Here is a 19,810-nt window from a genome sequence, read left to right as displayed (position 1 = left end):
TAAAATTACATAAAGCAGTTCAAAAAATATCAAATGAAAACGACCTTCAAGTTGACATCCTCACGTAAGCGAATGAGCAATGGCTAACTTTAGCTCGTTATGAACATCCTGTTGATTTTCTTGTTGGTTTGTAAATAAAATTGTAATGTAATAATGATAGATGTGTCTTTTAACTTATAAAAGAAAATCAAATCTGTCAAACGTTTTTTGGTCAGGTTTCATTATTGACAGGACATTGAACGACTGGCTAAAATGCTACAATTTTAACAATACAATATATTTAGTATGGATTTAGTATGTCGTTGATGTAAAATGCAATGATAAAGTGCGACAAACAAAATTTCCCATTATTCTCTGTTTTAGCACAAGAGCAATAAAATAAACAGATCAACCACCAGTTACACACATAATATGCATGATTTGTGCTTCATTTTGTTGCATTTTATCACTAAAAACCTTCCTGTATTTGTCAATCAGAGAAAAAGAAATTCCCCAATGCATCCATTTCATTCTGACCAAAATCACATGAAAGCCACAAGTGTCATTATCATTTAGATTCATTTTAAGTGGGATGTAATTTCCCAGAGGATCTTAAGGCGGCACATTAAAATGCTCTCTTAAATAATAAAAAACATATACTGTTTGCTTTATCATAGAAAAATAAAGACGAACAGCGATATCATATGTTCAATGTTGGCACTTCTGAAAATCAAGATTGGTGCATCGCAGCAGCATAAACTCCAGCATTATACAGATGCTCGCGCATCAGAGGCTGGGAATCTCACCAGGCCTCACCCCAAAAACAAAAGAAATTATTACAAGTTTATTATTAGATTTCAAAATGAATAAATAAATGTTAATTACTCCGCTGTAAAAAAATGCAATACGAATTAGCAGTTAAATGGTCAGAAAATAATGTCACAATTTAAAAAATTTAATGGTTTTCTTCATTTTCCTAAAGCAACATATCATTTCTCATTTCTTTATTTGAATGATTTTGGAAGAAATTTGACTTGGACAAGTTTTCAGATGCACAAGCATCAGAGATGAATCTCATTAAATCTGTTCAGCTCATATTTCAGCTCATATTTTTAGATTTGAAGTGGATATTTTGTATTGTGTAGTTTTGTCATAAAAATATGTTGTTTACTATGCTTAACTGACATGAAAAGAAATAATGCTAAGGAAAAAAAAATAAGTGGTTGTAAAAATAGTAAAAATAAAATCTTCTTCAGATTTTTGGGTTGTTGAAACTTGGACATGTTGTTTACAGATGCTTATATTTCACCCTAAAAAGAAAGGGACAAATAATAGATTTTGCATAAAGAAGAAGTGGATGATTAGAAGTGGATCTTTTGCATTGTACGTTTTTTTAAATAAAAATTCTGGGGTTTAATAAGTTTAACGGGCATGAAAATAATGTCACAATGTAAAAACAGTACATTTTCTTAATGCAAAACAATTTTGTTAGATTTTTGGGTTGTAATGTGACCTGGACATGTTTTCAGATGCTCATATTTCACCCTAAATATGAAATGAAATTATGTTTTCACATAAAGAAGATGAAGCTTATATTTTTTATATCATATGCATTTTACACTGTAGTTTTGCACAAAAAACAAAAGCGGGGTTTAATTTAATTAACTTCCATCTACACAATGTAAAAACAGTCCATTTTCTTAATGCAAAACATAATTTTGTTAGATTTTTGGGGTGAAATGTGACCTGGCCATGTTTTTTGTGAGATTCCCTCAGTTACAATTCAAAACAAACAACCAGGTGAAGTTCAAGTTTAGCAGTCGGGATTGTGCTTTAATAACAGCGCTGGAGTTCAGAGGTCACGAGGAGATGAGTCGGGCCACCCCCCTGTGCACCTGTGCCTGAACGGGGCCGTACTCGACTCGCTCCCCGTCCACTGTCATCACGCCGGCCGGGCTCAGCGGCTCCAGCCTCAGCGCTCGCGCCCGCCGGTACACCAGGTGAGGGCAGCCGAGGTCCAGGTGCGTCCCGCTCTGCATGACCCGGAAGAGTCTCAGCAGGGCGGCCCGGGAGATCCCCGCCGTCACGTAGAACAGGTGCATCGTCCCGTCATCGGAGCGAGCGTCAGGAGCCGCCATTAGATCCTCGCTCAGGTGCGACTGGAACATGGCGAGCACAAGCACGAACTCGCGCTCCTCCACGAGGGTCCAGTCCTGCGGGACAGGCTGGTCGAGCGGGACCAGCAGGTGGTCGAGAAGCTTGTTTTCGTCGGAGTGTGTTTCCGGCTGGTTTTCGGCAGGTAGGAAGGCCAGTTTTCCCTGATAGACCCGTAGGGACGCCAGGCGCACCAGCGTTCCCAGGAGGAAGCGCAGATCTCCGATCTGCCGAAACTGCTCGCTCTCGATGTCCACGTCGGCCACGAAGCCCCAGGCCAGCGAGAGGAAGGAGAAGAGGCGCGCGCCGGAGGACAGGCGGATGGAGATCAGGTCGAGCGCTGAGGTCTGGCCTTTACACAGCTGGAAGCCACAGCTGGTCAGCAGATCTTCACCACACACCGGAGACGCACTACAGACACAATATTAATATTCAATCAATCATAAGCCCTGTTCCGATGGGAAATCTCAGTAAAACCAGCAGAAGTGAGAGGGGTAACTCGATTTTCCTGTCGTCATGTGTGTATTACGTTGCTTCCTGATATCACATGCACAAACACCTATATTTATATATATAAAACAATTGTCCCGCTGAACGATGTATTAATTAGGCTAACTTCAGATTGGATTGTGTTGGTAATAGGCACTTATCTAACGCTTAAAGATGTTTCATGCCTCTAACAAGTGCTTTCGATCTTCTTTCTGATCTGAATGGTGTATGGAAAACACTTGAGTTTTGCTACAGACTCGTCCCAGCATCTAGAACACGACTGAATGCTTTTTCAAGCGCCTCCATGCTTGAAAAAATGCGGAAAACTATTTTTAAACAGGAAATGACAAAATATTTACATACATATTTACAGCAGGTCTATTCGCAAGGGATTAGTATTACCTGAGGTAATTTTTCCGGACCTTTTTACAGAAGGTAAAAGTCGGCATAATCTTTACTGACATTGTCCCTTATGATCACTGAGATGGCACATTCGGATGGGAATAAAATCACTGAGAAGCTCTGGTAATTATTAATTTACCCCACCTCTCTATGTTAAACTAGTCCCGTCCGGAGAGGGCTTGCAAAACCTGTAACACTATAATCAGAGGTCAGTGATGTTTACTGGATAGAAATTATGCTCCAGGACCAGAAAATAAAACACGCATACTTTCACAAGCGATACAATAAAACACTGACAGCCAATCAGAATCCAACATGCAAATGCAAAATGCTAGCCTAGAAATCTAGACGCACCCTATAGCGGCAGCAAAATTTATTTTGGGGTGAACTAGCAGCAACGTTGACTTTCGGAGCTGTAAAAACCTAAATTGGGTCAGGCCAATCACATCGTGTATAGAGTAGGCAGGGCGGGCTTAACATAATGACGACAGAGTTGATGGTTCCCTGCTACTTGAAAACAAAGAATGGCGGCTGCTGCTGGCGAACAGTCTTTTGAATCGGCTTTGGCCGCGACTCTGGAGGACTTGGAGTTGTTTTTCTTTGAGAAAAGAGCAAAGAACGGCACTTAAGTCATTCTTAAAAAAGGAGGATGTGTTCGTAGTTTTGCCGGCCAGATTCAAAAGTTGAATCTATCAACTAACGTTAGCTCCGCTGTCGGGAAAACACTCTGGTTGGTTGAAGCGCTGTCCTATTGCGTGCAGAGGGAATTTGAAAGACAGCCGTTTATCCCGCCCCTCGGATTGAGCCGTGTCTATGGTGAGTTCTTGATGTAGGTCTGGCTTGCCAGGCTAGCAAAATGCATGTATATGCAACAATGACGTTGAACACACTTTGAAACTGTAGTGCTCAAACTTAGAATAACAGACCGTTATCGTTCGTTGGTGTGGACGCAAATATAGTTATCGTTATAGTTATCGTTCTTGGTGTGAACGGCCATTAACTCCGCACACTGACGCCGGGTTGGGCCAGACAAAACATTTCTTACCAATATGTTATTTACACTAAGTAAAAATAGCCATAGATGGCCATTCTTTACAATAAGTGTAAATAGAAGTTAGATGCTATTTATATTTATACATAGTGGCAGATACTGTTTGCACCTCAGTGTTGTTTTACATTAAAATGGCATGCAATAACAGAGTGCAAATTATTTGCACTTAGACCAAATAGTCGCTGCCTATTTATGTACTATTATAGTATTAATTTTTTTAAATAACTTTACAGTTTTCATTTTAGTTTCAGTTTAAGTAATTTTTTTATGTGCTTTTTATCTTAAACATTTCAATTTAGCATTCATTTAATTGTAGCTAAGTACTTTTTTTAAGTTTAAGAAAGTTTTTCATCTAATATTTGTATTTTATTTCAGCTTTATTTTGATTATCAAAAACATTTTTTTAAATAGTTTTAGTTAACTATAACAGTCGATCACAGCACAACTTTTAACACTAATATCAATGATTATGAAATTAAATATTGACATAAAACAGCATACTTTTACAATTAAAGCGAAGTGAACTTTATAATATTAGTCTATGTCAAAATATTCCCCATAACAGTTATTTTAGTATTGTTTATAGGCTATAGCTATAGTAGGCCTATTTATTGTTATTTTTAATTCATAATCATTTTTTATTTTCAGTTTTGGTTAACAGTATAGGCTAACACCACTGATAGTCGATAGTCTGACAGATGTGAATGGGGGGGGGGGGGATGAAATCCCAAAAATGTTTTAGCTTCTTTACCTTAAATCAGGCCAAAAACTGACCCATAATGCAAAAGCACATTTAATATTAAACAAAAAGGAGATTGGCGGGACGACACGACATCCGTCATAATTTCTCGCATTCATTTTCTGTTTTTCTCTGCTTATAAATAACTGATGTTGAAATGAATAAATTGGAGCATGGATTTACAAAGTTATTATCGACATATGCGCAGTTCTACTAATAAAAACGATCGTTATGAAGCATAAACAATGTGCTCTATTTAATCAAGCTGAAAATTGTTCTTTATGCACTGTCAAATCACCAATAGATGGCGCTTGTGCTTCGATACTAAAAGTCAAGCGGCTAAACAACAAAACTGCGCGCGAGTGGACAGATTGATTATTGAGAGGTGAATCAATCATTTCGCGTGTGAATCGTGTCCTGATGAATGTCTGCGGTCTGACTGATCTTCATGAATAGAAATGACTATATAGTGAGTTTAGAGTCAGCGTTTGTCTCCAGAGCGAGTATTTAACCTATCACCTGCTTTATTCTCCTGAATCCAGCAAACACCAGCTCTGACTGGATGTAAGTCATTAGCGATTCATTATTGCTTTCGTTTGTTTCCCCTCTCTCAGCAGAACCGAACTTTTATTCTTTTGTTGAAAGAGATGATGAGTTTAAACCCTTAGAGATCCAGCTCTCTCGCATTGAAACACGGAAATGACTGGAATAATGACTCGTCTCTGAAGTGCTTGCGCTGCAAACTTTAAATTGAACAGCAGAACATCCTCCATCTGAACGAGCACAGCTCAGGGTGACTATAATGGCGATTACTAATCCAAATGAAGCTCTGCATGAACACTGCACCTTATGGTGCGTACAAGTCATCTCGTAAAGATCGTATTTACGAGCTGAAAGCACATGAACGCCACAATGTCGTAAATACGAGTGGGAAGCTCGGGATTGTCTCTATAAAGGCCTCATTATACTTCTGCGTCGGACCTACGCCGGAGCCTATACGCCGTAGGCAACGTGTTGGTTTTCATTTATACTTCTGTGTCGTTGTCCGCGTTGACGCGCACCTAGGGAGCATGTGAAACCCCTAGGGAGGGGTTTTGGCAGACCAATCACTGCGCTTGTGTCCGCGTAGAATTGACGCGTTGTTACATTTTTGGAGAGGTGCACGTCAGGGTACGCCGTAGGGTACGCGCGCTACACACAGCCTACGACGTAGCTACGGCGGCAGTTCGACGCAGAAGTATAAAACAGGCTTAAGCCCCGATCTTTACGAGTTGTCAGATAGAAACATATCGGAATACCACAATAGGCTACTTAAAGATATAGCTGTGATATTGTCAGGCTTTTCTATTTACAGCAAAGTAAGCTAATTGCCTGCACAGAATATGATTGCATTATAATATAACAATGAAATAATGATAGTCTAAGCTTTCAGTGGCTTCATACATTAATCAAAAACATTAAAAAAAGCAAAGCACACCTGATGCACATTTCTTTGTTCTTCATTTTCTAGAACTAGAGTTTAAGAACCTTGCTGTATTTTTGTGTAATTAATTAAGATAAAGTAAACCGCCATCTTACTCTGACGAAAGTGACTTCAACGCAACTGCCGTCGTAAACACGACTTCCCACCTCGTTGTAGCCTACGAACTTCCCAGGAGGACTTGAACGCACCATATCATATTAGATCACAATCTGATATCTGTTCACAGTCTCACAGCTGAACGTTCTCAGAATGTTCTGTCGAGGTTCTCTCAAAGATTCGAACAAACGTTCTTCCAGTAACATTAATAGAACGTTCGTTTAAAGTTATCTGGGCTGAGTTTGCCAAAAGCATCGTAAGCCTAATTTGATAGTAGAACAATAGCCACCAATGGTCTCTAAAATCAACTTTCTTACGATGCTTTTGGGAAACGCAGCCCTGGTCTTTAATTATGTTTTAAAACCTTCGCAAATTTTTATTTTTATTTTTACATCGTTCGTGGAACATTTGTTTCTGAAACGTTTTAGTTGGACGTTTAGTTGTCTAAACCTTTTAAATGTTACTACTTCATATGCTAGCTACTAGTGCTTGTTTCAGAATGTACAGAGAAAAAAACGCTTTTAAAACATTTAAATAGTGGACTTTTTGAACATTGAAGAAGAAACAGCAAACCACAACCATCCAATCAATTCCCCACGGACAAAATCAAGCCCCGCCCTAATTTTGTTCTTGTCCGAGAAGCCGCTTCACTCGGATATACTCACAATAGGGAACAAAATACCAGCAAAACGTCCGTTTCATGCTGACATTAATATATAAATATTCTTCAACATTAAAATTTAATTCAATCTAATCTAATTATTCGAAATCAAATTATTAAATATAGGCTTGTTTTCAATCATTTTGCCCTTGCTGCCATCTAAAGCTCACATACATTTTTTTTATCTATAGGCCATATGTTTTTATAAATTTATATTCTATATATTTTTTCTTTTCTTTTAAATATCATACATGCAATCTATAATAATTTAATAACACTGTTACATGGAATCTTTAGCAAATCTCCAAATGAATATGCATTTTTTCATATTGTAAATTTTAAATGCAGCATTTTAAATGGCTGGTTTATGTTTTATTTATACACATTGGTATAGAATTTTGACATCGGCCATAACTTGTCTGCATTTAATAGATTTCAGATTGAATACAAAAGCTGAATGTGGTTTGTCCTTTCACATGTCAATCAGAGGGTTTGTGGGCGGGTCTTGGCTGAATGAATGAATCTGATTGGCTCTGAAAGCTCACCGTGTGTAGTGATGGATAGAAGCAGCCAGTGCGTTTCCTGAACCTCCAGGCAGGATTCCCAGAGGAGTCTGGATGGCCTTTTCCCAATCCTGCCTCTCCATTAGACCGTTCACCACCTAAAACACACACACACACACACATGAGCTGGACGGCACACACACACATGCACACACACAAGCGTTCCTCACGCACCTCAAACAGCAGCCCATCTCCAGACAGAATCACTAAAGCGTCCCACTGCGTCAGGTCGGCGTTCCTCACCAGATCTCGAGCGTGATTCGGGCGCTCTGTATGGATCATACATCACATTTCAATCCCACGAGTCAGTTAATATACTTCAGTTAATGCACTTCATGAGCAGATTCTCTCTGCTACATTAAACACGTCTACTAGACCTGATGCTCCAGAGATCTGATAACATGCTTCACAAAGCAGTCTTATCTACTATCATTGAGATAGGAGTAGAGCTTTTATTCATATTTTGAATTAACTATTATGTTTTCTGTTTTCATTTTAATGTTAAAGTTTTAGTTTAAGTGTGTTTTTGCTATTTTTATTAAAAAATCTTTTATGGAAAATATATATTTTTAAATGGTTTTAGTTGACTATAATAACCATCTCAACAGTAATACCACGGTACTCTTTGATGTAAACACTATTGTATACTGTTATGCTTTATATACATTATATATATTTCGAAAATAACACTTATATTGCATTAAATTGATCAAAGTTGGCAGTAAAAACATTTATAATGTTTCAAAAGATTTCTGTTTCAAATAAACGCTGTTCTTTTGAACTTTCAGTTCATCGAAGAATCCTGACAAATACATTTATCATGGTTTCCACAAAAATTTTAATCAGCACAACTGTTTTCAACACTGATAATAAAATTTTATATTGCATTTGGAGTGTCGAATCGATTGTCGAGTTCACACGCGTGATCATAGGTATCTAAGCAATAGTGTTGAACTCGGCAATCGACTACTTTGGACTTCAACCGAAAACAGGATGTAAACACAGGTATGAGCGCTGGCTGAATTAACTTCATTTTTATACATATCTTTCACATCTACTGCAGTCAGATTAACCCGTGTTCACTCTGAAGGAATCACTCACATTTTCTATGCACTTGTAATGACACATGAAAGATGTTAAGAGACTAAAAGCAGGTTTAGTACTTGCCCCATTGAAGTCAACAGGGTGCAAATTTTAAAAATAGAATAACTCGGTGTAGGCAACACCGATTTGTGTCGTTGTTCTCTGTACTGACAGCACTCCAAATGTACAAAAAAATTAGCTCAATGTTAAAATTGACCGGAGTTCTCCTTTAATTGAGAGAGACACTTCACAGAATAGTGACCCATGTTACTGATCACACACACGCGTTTACGTTCAAACGGCAAATATCTGCTTCATTCCTGATATATCTGATTAACATTGCAGGATTTGAAATTGAAAAACCGTGTGTACTGATGTCTTTAAAACAACTTAAAACAACATTCCTTCTGATGTTCATTCATGTTTATTTGATGCTATAAATGAACTAGAAGGAAGAGATGATCGGTTCACGAACAGCTTTAACTGAGACTCTACAGCGATCTTGTCAGACACATTAAAGAGCCACAAAACGGTATTTATTGTTTAAATTTCTTTAGAAAATGACCAAATTTGAACGTTGAGACTTTGTTTCACATCAAAAGTACCCTGGTATGTCCTGTCTGTCAGGGCGTTGTCAGTGTCCTCTCTCCTCCGCGACGTATATTTCACTGCGTGAGAACATGGTGTGTCGAGAGCCGGACATAGCAACAGTAACTAAAGGGGGCGGGTCTTTGCGAACGGTCAATGAAGATGGAAAGAGCAGCGCTCGTTGTCCTTTGACTTCCGGTCTGTATTTTCACAGCGATTTTTCGTGTTTATTAATGAACGGCTCCTTTTAAAATCTTCCCGGTCGACTGACAATTAAGTCATCTGCTTTAAACATTACAGTCCTCATAATAACTTTCGTTAACTTTACATTAAGTAAATCCACTTCAAAAGCTAATTACTCCTGGACAGCAATGCCATAGAAATGTACAGAGCGACCGCAAAAACGGAAGTTTAAAGACAATATTCTAAAGATGGCTGAGCCCTCGTTTCTCTGGTGCATAATGTCTATAAAGAACCTTCATTATATCACTATATAAGCTGAAACACAAAGGGCATAGAGAGAGTGAATCATGCACAACTAACACACAAACACACACTGGACATTTGACTGATGGGTGTATAAATAGATCCATCAACACACACACACACACACACACACGATCAGCCGCAGCATCACTCAAACAGCTCTCTCTCTCTCTCTCTCTCTCTCTCTCTCTCTCTCTCTCTCTCTCTCTCTCTCTCTCAGAGGTAACTCTGAGTTCACAGTTTGACAGTGAAGCTCTTCATCTCTTGTCATTCCTGCTGCTGTGTTTTTCACTCATATGTGACTAATAGTGTGTTTTATGTATAAGGCAACAAACTCTGTATACAGGAGATTGTGTTTGAGTCTATAGACTCTAAAGATGGAGCCCATAAACAGATCAACCGCTGTCATGGTGGAGCCACAGTGTGAGGAGAAGGTTTTAACTTGAAAAGCACTTCTGGTTTGATACCGACATCGACAGACCCAGAAGTTTGAGACATTTCACCCACAACGATCATTCCCTAATCATTTCCCTAATCAAATCATTGAATAAAAAAAAAAAAAGCAAGTCATACTGTCATACATCATGAGGATGAGCTGAAACTCCCTGCTGGCTGCAGATCATCTAAAGCCATTCATCTACAAGAATGAATCAGTCTCTGAGAAATCTTCTCACTCTCGTGTGTGTGTGTGTGTGTGTGTGTGTGTGTGTGTGTGTGTGTGTGTGTGTGTGTGTGAGAGAGAGAGACACACCTGTGATGACAAGTGTGTGTGGTATATCTGCCTCAGTGAGCATCCGCTGAACGTGGCCGTTATAGAGAGCCATCGCTTGGCCCCGCCCACTCTGAGGATTGACCAATACCATCACGCCACTCGGGCGGCGGACCTCAGAGAACAACACACCTGTGAGAGAGAGAGAGAGAGAGAGAGAGAGAGAGAGAGATGTAAAGAGTCTGACAAACACATTTACATGCAGAATAAAAAATTAAATCACTGATCTGATCTGCACTTGAATGTAGAAATCACTCCTGAACTCACAGTGGAATTAAATTAAATTGTTAAATTAAATTATAAATAAAAAACAAATTAATTTTAAATCAAATTCGATTTTAACAAAAATGTTTTATAAAATAAAAAATAGATTATAAAGTAAAACAAATTAAAACATTCATACAAAAATCGAAAAATTAATCAATAATATTTAAAATAAGTAAATAAAAAATAAAATAAAAATAAATGTAACCATAGCAAATATTATATATCTTATATAAAATAAAATACAATGAAATAATTATTACCTATGTAATAATAAAATAAAAAATATATATTTTTTACCATATTGAGTTCCTGAGGAAAAAATAATTGTATAAATAAATATAAAAACGCAAATATGATGTATTTTTAAATTATCTTATTTTATTTACATTTTCCTTTTCTTTTCACGCATTACAGTGATTTCTCTATCAGATTGTCCAGCTAACTAATTTCCTCTTCCTCTCGGTCTGGTTGTTTTGACATCAGCAGGTTATAATTGGCAGTTGAGAACATGATTTAACTGTGTGTGACACACACCATGAGAGTAAAGCGCGTGCAGGCTCATGCAGGATCACACGCCAACAGAGCCAGATAAACACTCACTAAACACACTCACACAGAGATTCAGGATTGTATTGATTATTTCTCTGAGTCTGACAGCTAGTGTATTACAGGAGGATCACTCTGGGTTTCTCCTGTGACATTATTACCCAGCCGGTTCAGCTTGACGGACCTGTTTCCCCGGGAGCGGTTGGGATGCAGGACATGTATTATATTTAATAATATTTTATTATTCTTGGCTGTGTCTGAAATCGCCCCTTATACCCTAAATAGGGCACCATTTGAGGGAACAGCCATTTGTAGTGGTGTTCGAAACCATAGTGGACGTTATCAAGTGCACTCATTCAATCCCACAATGCACTGCAATAACGAGTGTATATCCGATGTACACTAAACAGCTAGAGAATACCCATAATGCACTGTGAGACTTGAATGAACTTCCGAGTCTGACCAGAAGATGGTGCCTACAACTGAATCATCCATTCATTTTCCAAACCGCTGGTCCAATGTGGGTGCAGCGTAATATCATACAGGTGTAAATTAATTTTTACTTGATTTATTCAATTTGGTTAATTAGGGTTATAGATAGTTTCCATAACAGAGTTCGAGATAAAAAAAAGATCTTACTAGAGCTGCCAGTTTTCTAAGTTTGAAATGTTTATTAAACAGCACAAACTATGCAAAAGCGGCGCACTCAGTGCCTGAATTCACTCACTCGTTTCCATTCACTCCTTCAGGTGAACTGTATTAGTGGAGTAATGCAGGGAATAGGGAATGAGGGCACAGGGGGCGATTCGAACACTTCAGTGAATCCTGACAGGTTCGACGGCATCAGGGTGAGATAGAGCTATTTTAGGAGGAAGAAACACAGCGAGACGACAAACCCTCAGAAAGAAAGAGCTCAACTGTCACAAAAGGGTTGAGTGTCTCAAACAGGTTGTGGTTCTTTAGTTTCAATGGAGCACAAATGATTCATGATCAGGTTTGGTTACCGCTCATCTATCCGGTTAAAGGAATATGTGAGGCATTTCCTTTCATTTTGAGCTGATTTATTCACACTATATTTTGAATGTGTCTTTGTTAAGGTAATCTTCCATACAAATAAATGTATATATATTGGTAGTATCTATAAAGGCCGCATTAATGCACGGGCCAGGAGCGTCTCAAGTTCAGGGGCCTCCCATGTTCAAGTTCATGATGAGCTGAAAAGGTCATATTGTTTTGTAACTTGTCAGATTTTGTGGCTGTATGTCGCAAGTCTCTATACTGTGAAGTCGCTTGTGGGCGTTGGTAGTGCTGTTGCTCTAATGTTATTGGTAGACTGCTCGTCTGGCCACATCTATACAAAACACCATCACAAGTGATATACAACTCATTTTAATTTGACAAGGAATTAGGCTCAAAAGAAACAGTGTACTGTTGGAGAGTGTTTTTATATTACCACAGCAGTGTTCAGTGGATTAAATCATTTACTAGATTAATGATCGATCAATCTACAAAATAAACTCACTCATACTGTCATAAATTACTAAAACGAATTTGACAAATAATAGGCCTACATTTTCTTGTCCCTAATAGTCAACATAATGCAGGGGAAACTGTAAAATGAACTGCAGCAGTGCTAAACTTGCATCATAAAACTGCAGCACTCGAACTATGTATGAATTAAACTCACTGAGACTGTCGACAGTTTCTTTTCCAAGCATGGGCTCAGTGATATGTTAATAACAATATTATGGCGTTTTCTGGCTCAAAGAGGGAAAACTCACTGTTGTAGGTCTCGAAAGAAACTAATGCATTTTGTGATTGTAGATTACCTAGATATTACACTTTTTTAAAATGAGACTCTATAAATCGAGGGGATGGGTGGCCTACAAAACCTCTCAGGTTTTCTCTAACATTAGGTTAAGGCGGCTCTGTCTATAGGCCACCCTCTTCACCTGCAGAGTCCTTTAATTGCCTGACCGCGACGATTTATTCCATTTCCTGTAGAAATGAATTTATAATATTGGGTGATTTTAATATAAATTGGTTTGATAAGTCTTCTAACAAAAGAAAAACATATACTTAATAGTTTAAATTTTACGCAAATAATTAATGAGCCTACTCAAATCACCCCTAGAAGCCAATGGTTGCTTGACTGGATACTTGTTACACACCCGAACAGAATCATAAGTTCTGGTGTTATGTCTGACCACTCAATTGTCTACTGCATATGGAAAATCAAACTTCCTAAATTGCCACCAAGACTTATCAAAATTAGACAGCACAGGAAATTAAATTTAGATTTATTTATTAATGATTTGACTGCTATTAATTGGGACAGATACCAATTCACACCAGGTGCCCTATTTTAACTATCTGAAACGCAAGTATCAAGGGCAAAACGCAGGTAACTCTGTGGGCGGATCTCGCAAATCTAAAATGGGTTGGTCTGAAGTAGCTTCATTATTCATAGGTGTGGTTTGGGCGTAACGTGAAATAAACCAATCAGAGCGACATCTCACAATCCCTTTAAGAGCAGGCGCGCTTGTTCCATGGCGGTTTGCTATTATAACGGCGGATTTGCCAGGCGCATGCCAGTAGCGGTTCACAGCCGAGGAGACCGACGTTCTCGTCAGGGCCGTAAAACACAGAGAAGTGACATTGTATGGGGATAGGAGAAACCCACCCAAATTTGCTTCGGTTAAACAGGCGTATAATAATTTAGGTAAATGTGTAAGCTAGATTTATGCCTATTTTTTCACATCTTCATGGACACAACAATGATTTCCCTCGTGTGCTAGTATTTTTCCTTGTAATAATGTATGGTTTTCTAAAAATGAGAACTGCTACTTCTGTGTAGATGAGAGAAGCAAAGTGTATGCGTGTTGTGCACACGCTACATTGATTATGGCCAAGTATGCGCCCTTAAAATAGCATATGAATAACATGTGCAACGCGCCACTGACTTCAGGCTAGGTTTTTCCTGGTCAGTGGGGGAATTGTTTTCTGAAACTGCAGAATAGCATCAGGGAACGTTTGCGCCGAAACACAACCGCCCCAATTTTGTACAACAAAATTGTACACCTCCACAAGGCTGGAAAGGGCTACGGGGAAATTGCCAAGCAGCTTGGTGAAAAAAGGTCCACTGTTGGAGCAATCGTTAGAAAATGGAAGAAGCTAAACATGACTGTCAATCTCCCTCGGACTGGGGCTCCATGCAAGATCTCACCTCGTGGGGTCTCAATGATCCTAAGAAAGGTGAGAAATCAGCCCAGAACTACACGGGAGGAGCTGGTCAATGACCTGAAAAGAGCTGGGACCACCGTTTCCAAGGTTACTGTTGGTAATACACTAAGACGTCATGGTTTGAAAGAAGGTTCCCCTGCTTAAACCAGCACATGTCAAGGCCCGTCTTAAGTTTGCCAATGACCCTTTGGATGATCCAGAGGAGTCATGGAAGAAAGTCATGTGGTCAGATGAGACCAAAATAGAACTTTTTGGTCATAACTCCACTAAACGTGTTTGGAGGAAGAAGAATGATGAGTACCATCCCAAGAACACCATCCCTACTGTGAAGCATGGGGGTGGTAGCATCATGCTTTGGGGGTGTTTTTCTGCACATGGGACAGGGCAACTGCACTGTATTAAGGAGAGGATGACCGGGGCCATGTATTGCAAGATTTAGAGATTTAGACCCTCAGTTAGAGCATTGAAGATGGGTCAAGGATAACCAAGGAGTGGCTCTGTAAGAAGCATATCAAGGTTCTGGCGTGGCCTAGCCAGTCTCCAGACCTAAACCCAATAGAGAATCTTTGGAGGGAGCTCAAACTCCGTGTTTCTCAGCGACAGCCCAGAAACCTGACTGATCTAGAGAAGATCTGTGTGGAAGAGTGGGCCAAAATCCCTCCTGCAGTGTGTGCAAACCTGGTGAAAAACTACAGGAAACGTTTGACCTCTGTAATTGCAAACAAAGGCTACTGTACCAAATATTAACATTGATTTTCTCAGGTGTTTAAATACTTATTTGCAGCTGTATCATACAAATAAATAGTTAAAAAATCATACATTGTGATTTCTGGATTTTTTTTTTTAGATTATGTCTCTCACAGTGGACATGCACCTACGATGACAATTTCAGACCCCTCCATGATTTCTAAGTGGGAGAATTTGCAAAATAGCAGGGTGTTCAAATACTTATTTTCCTCACTGTATATGTTGGGACCCCCTTGAAAACGAGATGATACATCTCAAGGGGTTTATCCTAATAATAAACAAATTTGAACATACTAACGCTGCCTCCATTACTTGAATGCAGGGATCACTCCTGAACTCACAGTGGAACATTTTATGAATTAAATTAAATTATAAATAAAAACATATAAATTTTAAATCAAATCAATTATAAATCATATAAAAAAAATATATAAAACTTAAACCATATCAGATAATAAAAAATAAAAAACAATTATAAAATAAACAGAAAAATTAAATAATGTTATTTATAAAGTAAATAAAAAATAAAATAAATAAATTTAACCATAGCAAACATTAAATAAAATAAAAATAAAAAAGCTAAAATGTAATCATAGCAAATATGAAATAATAAAATAAAATGTAACAATAAAATGAAACAAAATAAATAAAACACAATACATTAAAACTGTAGCAAAACTGCGCTTCCTTTCATTTTGAGCTGATTTATTCATTCTAGCGCTGGCTCTGTAATTCATCCAAACACAGCTGAATGAATCAGTGACAATAAATCAATAACATAAAATAAACCATTCATTTCTTACATTTAATTTAATATAATTAAACTTAATTTGTTTATGGAACATTCTTTGATTCTAATGTTATTCTTGACAACTGTGAGAGAGAAGAAAAGAATTGTTGCATTTTTATAAAATGATTTAAAAATAAATAATTTATAAAATAAATACATTCGAAAATGTAGATACAAAATAAAAAGAAATAAGAGTGAGAATAAGAATAATATATATATATTTTAAATAAATACATTTATAAATACAAAAAATATTATATTGCCAATAATAACAATAATACATTTAATTATCTTAAAGGGGGTGTGAAATGCTATTTCATGCATACTGAGTTGGATTCCCATGCTAAACATGGACAAAGTTTCAAAAATTAAGTTGTATGTTTGATGGAGTATTTCTGTACCAAAAATACTCCAACCGGTTTGTCACAAGTTTCGGAAAGTTTTTTTCGAGTATAGGCCTGTGTGACGTCAGATGGGGTGGAATTTCCTTATACGGTCCTAAGGGCACTTCTCCCGGAAGGGCGCGCGCACCCGTAGACCAGAGCGAGAGAGCGAAAGCAGTACGCCCATACGGTCTTGACCATACGGCAACATGCGACGAAAAGGGTACCCCTAAAACGTCCATATGAGACGAAGACATAAGCGCACCAGCAGCGCCTCCTAGCGGTACCCTAACGCATACCTAAACCTACCCATAACCCGAATCGTCACATATGGACGTTTTAGGGGTGCCCTTTTCGTCGTATGTTGCCGTATGGTCAAGACCCGTCAGTATGTGACGTTTTGGGGTGAGACTGTGTTATAGGTGTCTGTTTGTTTATTGTAAAACCCCTCCAAACAACAATACACAAAGAGTGTGAAAATATATTGAAATGAATGAATTATTTCATAAGGGCCGTTCACACAAAGCACACTTCTTCATTGAAATGCGCTACTATTCCATTGTTTTTCTACGAAAATACTAGTCTGATGTGCAAAACTGTTCCGCTTGCTACTGCTAAGTCACATACAATAATCCATAAACCAATTCATGTCCTCATAAACCACGAGTAAACACACACAAATGTTGTAAAACTCTCGCATGACATGGTGTTCTAAAAACACTGCGCTCAAGTTAAAATCATTTCTACTTTTAAAAAACTCTCGAGACCTTGTTTTTTCCCCCATTTCACAGCCCATCTCACGTTTTTCTAAGCAAAAACGCGTTCTGTATGTGTGCTCGTGATTCTTTAGCTCCGCCCACATGGCCCGCCTCCAGCCGCTCTGTTTTTTTTCCGGAAAGCCTCGGTACAGCCTATCTTTCTTTTATAAATATTATAAAACTAAATACTTTTTGGAGATATGAAGGATGCAGTACTACTAGGTACTCAAGATTAACATGAGATTGACTGAAACTGAGTGTTTCACCCCCCCTTTAAAAAAACAGACTTTCTATAAAGACGATAAGATCCTGAAAGTCTTGTTTTGGAGGATTTTGCCACATTTACGGGGGTTTAAAACACTCTTCGACACACTACTGTGGTTAAATCCCTATAACGCCTGACTTGTTGCATTAGTAAACGATCTCTCCGCTTCCTGTGGACCGAGCCTTCATCAGCGGGAGGCTGTTGAACCCGAGCCGCATCCGTAACCCAGAATCCTGTAATGAGCTCCTGCGGGTCAGAGAAACCTGGCGAACAACAGCGCTCTGTCACACACACACACACACCCGCTGCGCTCCTTCATATCAGTCAGTGATTAACATTCACTCAGCAGCTTCACACACACATAATTAGCACTCGAGTCTCTGACTGAAACTAAAGCGGTTCAGCATCACATCTCAGCTCAGATAACCAGCAGAGACTTTCATGATGAGAACAGCCCTGTTCAAACACCAGAGAGATCCTTACACTCAGCTCATTCATAAATGTTCATAATGAAGACATCACTAGCATGAACTCAATCAAAAATCATGGGTGTTTTGGGGGTTAAATGTGATTTATCCGAGGGCTTTGCTACGGATGTGAACTGTCTGGAAACTTGCGTAAAGTTTTTAAGTTTAAACTGAAGTAATGGTTTGACAACCAAAACCAAAGGACAAAAAAGAGCATGTTTGCAATTCTACAAATAGACTTCTATTTTTACTGCTAGAGAGAGAGATGTGTGTGTGTGTGTGTGTGTGTGTGTGTGTGTGTGTGTGTGTGTGTGTGTGTGTGTGTGTGTGTGTGTGTGTGTGTGTGTGTGTGTGTGTGTGTGTGTGTGTGTTAGTGTTAGTGTGTGTGTGTGTGTGTGTGTGTGTGTGTGTGTGTGTCTGTGTGTGTGTGTGTGTGTGTGTGTCTGTGTTTCATTTCTTACGCTGGTAAAGCTCTCTCAGAATCACAGCTGCTGAACTGTGAACATATGGTGAGATACGGAGGTGTGGGTGTGTGTGTGTGTGTGTGTGTGTGTGTGTGTGTGTGTGAGTGTGTGATTACACACCTCTGTTGTGATGTGTAATGTGTTGAAACTATTCAAACACAAAGCCACAAGCATTCAGAAACCCTCTGAATCTCACTAAACCTGTCAGGAACACGTCCAGGTCATATTTCAGCACAAACACAAACCAACACGAGCAACACGAAGACTGTATTCAGTCACATTTGTTCGCATTGCAACATTATTTTCATGACAGTGAAACACTACTTGATCAGAAGTCTAGATATACAGTAAATAAACTCAGTTTAATCTTCTCTATTATACAGTGAGATGATAAAGCGTTTAGTCACACTGTAAACAGCTTCATCCACTGTATGTGTAACATGTTCTTAGCGTGTTCTTGCGTGTCTTTGTGTGATGAATCTTATTGTGTGTCTGTGTGACAGCTGTTCTTCATTCATCATTCACTGGCTTAAACGACTTACTTTAGAGAGAATGAGTGCCAGAGTTATAGAAAAATGAAGCAAGAAGGCCATTCTTTGTGTTCAAGTCTTGCTGACCTTTTTGTAAAAGATGGAGGAGGTGAAACATCCTTCATAAATCATCAACTGAAAACTCCTGGAAAGGCATTTATCATGAATTACTGCCTTCTGAGAACTGCATAATGCAGGAGAGCTTGAACACTGCTGAGTGTTGGAGATTTCGGCACATCATTATCACTGATGCTTGACTGACACTTACAATTAAAGCCTCAGGATCAGAGACATGGAGACCTCAGCTCGTTAATCCAATCAGGATTTCAATATTAATTATGTGGGAAATAATTACACGTGATGCATGTCATGCTTGTGTGAGTTATGTGTGTGTTTGTATGTGTGTGTGTGTGTGTGTGTGAGTGAGTGAGTGAGTGAGTGAGTGAGTGAGTGAGGCCACATTTACACATAGCCGGGTATTTAGAGAAACGAATATTTCTCCCCCTCCGTTTTCAAAAATAACATTGTGCACACAACATCGTTTTCAAAAAAAGTTGTCGTTTACATCAACCCGCATAAATACAATGGGCGGCAGTGTAGGGAGAAGGATAAAGCCATGCAAGCCAATCAGAATCCTCAAAATCGACAACAACGAATAGCACGAGCGACTTCCTGTTCCTTTCAAAACAACAGACATGGCGCGAGGTTCGTTCGTGTGGACAGACAGCGAAGCAAATGCAAACAGGCCAAAAGCGTTTGCCCAAAAGTAAAAATGAGTACCACTTTAACAGCATCCATGATCAAATA

General features: G+C 38.7%; 1 protein-coding gene across 1 annotated transcript in view; it reads right to left on the bottom strand.

Annotated features, from left to right (window-relative positions):
• Nucleotides 1-1,477: 1,477 nt before the first annotated feature.
• The window catches only part of sphk1 (sphingosine kinase 1), a 32,498-nt gene continuing 14,165 nt past the window's right edge, over nucleotides 1,478-19,810 (bottom strand). Inside the window, exons 2-5 of the mRNA XM_081366845.1 lie at nucleotides 10,526-10,675; nucleotides 7,792-7,886; nucleotides 7,600-7,715; nucleotides 1,478-2,544 (exon numbers count right to left, since the gene is read on the bottom strand). Of these exons, the coding sequence (XP_081222971.1) occupies nucleotides 1,839-2,544; nucleotides 7,600-7,715; nucleotides 7,792-7,886; nucleotides 10,526-10,675 (1,067 nt within the window). The 3' untranslated portion in view covers nucleotides 1,478-1,838. The remainder of the gene's footprint in view (nucleotides 2,545-7,599; nucleotides 7,716-7,791; nucleotides 7,887-10,525; nucleotides 10,676-19,810) is intronic.

Source organism: Scardinius erythrophthalmus (assembly GCF_964197995.2).
Source record: "Scardinius erythrophthalmus genome assembly, chromosome: 1".
Lineage (NCBI taxonomy): Eukaryota > Metazoa > Chordata > Actinopteri > Cypriniformes > Leuciscidae > Scardinius > Scardinius erythrophthalmus.
Note: the sequence above shows the minus strand (reverse complement) of the source record. Positions and strands in the feature narration are given on the sequence as shown.